Source organism: Engraulis encrasicolus, chromosome 13, assembly GCF_034702125.1.
Source record: "Engraulis encrasicolus isolate BLACKSEA-1 chromosome 13, IST_EnEncr_1.0, whole genome shotgun sequence".
Classification (NCBI taxonomy): Eukaryota; Metazoa; Chordata; class Actinopteri; order Clupeiformes; family Engraulidae; genus Engraulis; species Engraulis encrasicolus.
In genome coordinates, this window is record NC_085869.1 from 38,813,126 (window position 1) to 38,818,722 (window position 5,597).

General features: G+C 40.3%; 1 protein-coding gene across 1 annotated transcript; it reads right to left on the reverse strand.

Moving 5' to 3' along the window:
• Nucleotides 1-3,213: 3,213 nt before the first annotated feature.
• On the reverse strand, nucleotides 3,214-4,527 carry LOC134461750 (E3 ubiquitin-protein ligase TRIM35-like; the record flags this gene model as incomplete). The annotated part of the gene is made up of 4 exons (XM_063214620.1): nucleotides 4,494-4,527; nucleotides 3,891-4,367; nucleotides 3,493-3,588; nucleotides 3,214-3,393 (listed from the first exon to the last, which is right to left on the reverse strand). Coding segments are annotated over exons 2-4 (675 nt in total), but the record flags the coding sequence as incomplete, so codon positions are not given.
• Between the last annotated feature and the right edge of the window lie 1,070 nt (nucleotides 4,528-5,597).

Sequence of the window (5,597 nt, forward strand, 5' to 3'; positions counted from 1 at the left end):
ATTGACAAAGTCAATGAGTTTAAATTTTTAGGAATAATCTTAGACTCTCAACTTAATTTTAGTAAACGCATTAAGAAACTGACTGCAACACTCCGTACAAACTTGAACTGTTTTAGAATGATAAGGCATCATATACCTGTTAAGTCAGCCTTACTGTTTTTTCATGCCATGATAATGTCTCATCTATCTTATTCCATTACTGTATGGGGCCAAGCCTCCCAGATATCAATTAAACCTGTTTTATCATTATACAAACATATACTGGATCAGAAACCAATGAGGTGGCACCACTGCCTCATAGTGACGAAATATAACCTCTGAAGCTTTGATAATTTTATGAAGTGTTCTTATCTTAAACTAATTTTTAAATGTGCAAATAATCGTGCTCCTGTTGTACTATGTCCTTTTGTAACAAAAAATAAGCACAAGAAGGGTTGTAAAAACAAGAGGAGCCAACAGCAACTGCACAGCAGAAGTGCGCAAAACTTCATTTGGCCAGTCGAGTTTCTCAGTTATTGGAACTCAAATGTGGAACAACTTACCAACAGTAATAAAAAACACTGAGTTTGAAACATTTAACAGACAACTGAAACACTGACTGAAGGAAAACCAAACATATAATCATCACAATACACAATAGATAACACATACACATGCACACACAGCATATGTCACACCCATCTTATTGTTTTTTTTCTTTCTGCATATGCTTTTAATGTTATAGCATATCATTGTATAATGAACTTTATATTTTGTGAAATTGTTTAGTCTAGGTGACATATATTTTATTAGAGTAGCTAGCCTGACCAGGGACTGAGATTGCAAATTAGCTATCTAGCTACAAACCTTTTATGTAGCTATCTAGCTATAAACCTTTTATGTACTCACATCTGCAAGCTGTTTCATGGCCTTGCCATGTCATGTTTGTAATAATGTGCACTGCATTGTCCCTGACAAATAAACTACAAATAAAATAAAATAAGATTTCAGGACAATGTTTGTGTGTGTGATGTAATTTGCTCAGTTGTGAAATGGAACGTTGTGATGAGATATGAACTGAGCTACTCTACATGTACTCTTAGTGAGGCCTTCCCAGGAGCATCCTCAGAGGACAGGCTGTAAGGCCCACTGACCTGAATATGGAGGACGGCGTATGTTGGATTCATAACTAAAGCAATGACTGGGGGCAGGAAATTAGACAATTTTTGGGTGGAACAAGCAAGTAGAGTGCCATTTCCCATGTATCTCTATGGGAGACTTGAAAAGCATCGCCATTGAAATTCTTGCCGAGTCAGCTCTTTTTTTGTTTTGTTTTTTGTTGTTTTTTTAAAAAACGCTAGTTTCCTGTCCCTTTCAATTCCCCCATTTTTTTTGGCAGACCCGTTATTTTAGAGAGCTATTACATTGTTTAAAGGACCAATGACCATTGTTAGTTTGGTTGATTGACAGTTAGAATTGTTTTGGTGTCGGCTTACCAGTGCTTGTTCTCAGCGTTACTAAGGTACACTACGCTTTCAGAAATTTGGGACAGAAGTATTCTCGCAGAATTCAGTCGAGAAGGATTCAAAACCATTAAACGGAGTTCTACAGAAGCCTTGTGTCCTCTATATTTAGGTCAGTGATAAGGCCATAATTATGATGGTCTTGCAGGAAAAGACTCCACATAACAGTGCTGCTCTAGATTTTTAAAATGTATATGTTACCCTTACTAAAGTCTTAACTGGCAAGATCCTCAAAGGAAACACCCAGGTGTTAAAGCATGGGAACACTCTCTCAGTGAAAGTGTGTGTGAAGGTGTGTAGGGGTGTGCTATTATCAGGGTCAGTGAATGAGAGCATTCCTCTGTTCCAGTCCAGCTGCACTCTGATCCTCTGGGGTTTCCGCTTCACTGTGAGGAGAGTGGGGGCCTGTGGTGGGACACATGCTCCATAATTACCATCATTATGCCACACATACCACAGCCCACTCTTAGAGGCATAGTCTCCCTTCCTCTGGTGAGACTCTGTCATCACACCTACACTCCACCCTGGGTTCTCCCCAATCTCCACATCCCAGCAGTGTGTCCCTGAGTTAAAGCCCTCAGAGCCCATCACACTGGTATACCCATCAAATCTCTCTGGATTATCAGGAAGCTGCTGTATATCACCACGTTTCACACTGGTTAGATCCTCAGACAGGATGAGTGATGAGTGTGCAGTGTTGGGATCCAGAGTGACAGGAGCTGCAGAGAGGAAGAACACACATGAGCTGAACACTGAGATGTGTGTTAGGGATGGGGTTAATGGTGTGTGTGTGTGTGTGTGTGTGTGTGTGTGTGTGTGTGTGTGTGTGTGTGTGTGTGTGTGTGTGTGTGTGTGTGTGTGTGTGTGTGTGTGTGTGTGTGTGTGTGTGTGTGTGTGTACTCACTGTATTGAACAACCTCCTGCATCTTCTCCCAGACTCTGAACTTCAGGTTGCCCAGGTGCTTTGCCACATTGATCAGAGCTCCTGAAAGCCTCTCTGGATCCTGCAGTGTGCACTGGGCTCTAGAATAACATTCAGGAGTCAGTGCTGCTGTGGGTTTTGGACACGAGAGAGAGAGAGAGAGAGAGAGAGAGAGAGAGAGAGAGAGAGAGAGAGAGAGAGAGAGAGAGAGAGAGAGAGAGAGAGAGAGAAAGAGAGAGAGAGAGAGGAGACGGCACATAACTCACCTTCCCACTGTGCTCTTGTAGTTCTGGGAAATAAAATGTATACACAATCATGTCAGTCAAATCATGATATTTACATTGCCTTTCATTATTGCTATAATTTAGCTATGCCTCTCCTATCATGTGTCCTAACAGCACAGATAATATAGCTTTTAAAGGCAAGATGCTGCTAACTCCTCATTATTCCCGAGTCTGCTATGCTAATGTAGGCCTAGCCATGTAGTGTTGACTTGTGATGTCTCACCCCTCCTGTCACGTGTCAACAATAAATGTATTATGTGTATGGATGGATGGACATTTATTATTATACATGATATTATCATACAATAATAGCACTCCAGTATAATAGTAGTGTATAACCGATATGTATATAGGCCTATCTTTATGTTTAAGCCTAAATCATTTTTCTCAAAATACAGAACTTCCATGTTATTGCAAAACCATTATGCAGTGATTGCTATAATGTGAACTATTGTTACCTGCAGGAATGTGACATCATCAGCTTCCATCTCCTCCTGGCTCTGATTGTGTCTGAAAGAGATGAGACCTCTCTGCTCATCTTCTCAATATTCTCCTTCATCATCTGACTCTTCCTCCTCTCTTCATCCCTCAGTGCAGCTATCCTGGCTGCCTCTTCATCTCGTAGAAACTGGTGAAGCTTCTCAAACTCCTCCTTGATCTGTTTCTCTGTGTTGAAAACCTGAGTCTGGTGTAAAATACAGCATGTGATCAGTCAGTTACATTTATTTTTTATGGTCATGGTACACATCCAGACAAATTTGTTTTGTGTTGTTTAATGTCTGACCTGTATGTGAGCTGTTGTTTGGTCACAGATGAGTTTAACCTCTTCGAATGTTTTCAGTTTCTCTTGCAGGTACACCAGTTTGATCTTCAGTTCCTCCTGAAATATAAACATGTTAGCATTACAACCACATGTCACTGTAAAAGTGGCTTTAAATAGAGACTTTTTTATGCTGTCAGACATACTCTTTCATGACTTGATGACTTTATTCCATTAATAGTACATTAGTAATACATTTACATAGGCCTACATTAGTAATACATACAAAAATCAAGGCAGCTTCATAGGACTGAACTCGTACATATTATGTGATAATGTAATCAATTATATAATGTACAGGTATTAAGGGTATATTAAACAATGTTATCAATGTTACTTTTTGTGAACTATTTGGACAATACCTTAATGTCAAGTGCAGCTTCATTGATGGGACTGAAGTTGTGGCCTCTGTGTAGTTTTGAGGTCTGACACACCAGACACACAACCTGTTTATCCTCCTGACAGAAGAGTTTGAGTTTCTCACTGTGCAGACTGCAGAGCACCTCAGACCCTGCTGCAGCTCTCTGACGTCTCTCCTGTAAGAAGGTCTCACACAGGTTTCTTAAATGCAGGTTAAGCGGAGGATTGTCATTTGACTTTCTCCTGCAGACAGGACATTCTCTGGATCCTTTGGTGTCCCAGAACTGCTGCAGACAAACTTTACAGATGCTGTGACTACAGGAGAGGACAACAGGATCCTTGAAGATGTCACAGCACACAGGACAAGATAAATCCTCTTCGGAGAACCATTTAGATGCCATAGCTTTCACAGACTCATGGAACAACAGCTTAGACAATTTGGTTTCACTTTCAAGTTCCAATTGTAAAAGGGTATCAGTCTGTGGAAGGAAATACATTGTAAACCATTGTCAACCTCGCTTGGTTACTTATTGATATGTAGGCCTAAATAAAGTTGGTCTTTGTTGGTTTGCATTTCAAAAGGATGATTGTGGGGAAAAGCTCACCTTTTGACGAGCACAGCAGTCAGTGCAGCATGAGCTCCCAACTTCCTCATTCGACACTAACAATGAGCAAATGGGAGGATGTTTAGAAGAGGATACTTCTGATTGGCTGGCACAATTATGACAGAGGGAAGGGGAGAGAGGGCAGAGAGAGAGAGAGAGAGAGAGAGAGAGAGAGAGAGAGAGAGAGAGAGAGAGAGAGAGAGAGAGAGAGAGAGAGAGAGAGAGAGAGAGAGAGAGAGAGAGAGAGAGAGAGAGAGAGAGAGAGAGAGAGAGAGGATGATCCATTGGGCTGTGAGTTCTGGCATGGATTCTATTGTTGATGTTACAGAAAGTGAAACGGGCAGAAAGATCATCTTGCTGAGATTGTTATCTGACTCTTCTTACTTTTACATCTTTGCTTTCAAATATTTTGCCAACGTTTGGTCATGGCCTACTGTATGAGAGCATGCCAAACCAGCCAGGCAACAAAGGAACAGATTACAACTTTGATTTCCACATGGCCATAAAGGCTATTTTATTCATAACAAGGCTTTGAACTAGATTTTTTTCCCCAAGTGGTGAGTTCTGAACAGAGAAACAGTATTTTAATGTTTCTGGTTTCTGGTTCCACCCCTAAAATTGATGTTCCCGTTCTGGTTAGAGCTGAATTTTTTTGTATATAGCAGGTTCAGGTCACGGTTCCCTTTCTGTTCCGCAATCTTAAAAATGTAAGTTTCTGGCTTTGTTCATGTTCCAAACAAAATGGTAAAAGTTTCTGGTTTTCACATTCATTCGCATCAAAGCCTTGCAATGCATACAAAAAAATGAAACTTATGATTAATCAAAATTAGGCTATTTTAAATCAGGAGGTGCCAATATATACCAAGGAGACCTTCTTCTCCCTTCTTTAGGCAGTCACGTCCAGGCTGTGTTGCTATACTCTTACTGAGTAATGTATAATGATAAAGGTATTTATAATTGTTACAGATAATAGATTAGATATGTTTATTTCAAAAGAAGATGCAGTCCATGTAGAGACACTGTCAGCTCTAAAATATGAAATGGCAAGATGTGTAATCAGCAGTTCTGCTGAGCTATTACTGATATCTTTATGGTAGCATCCTG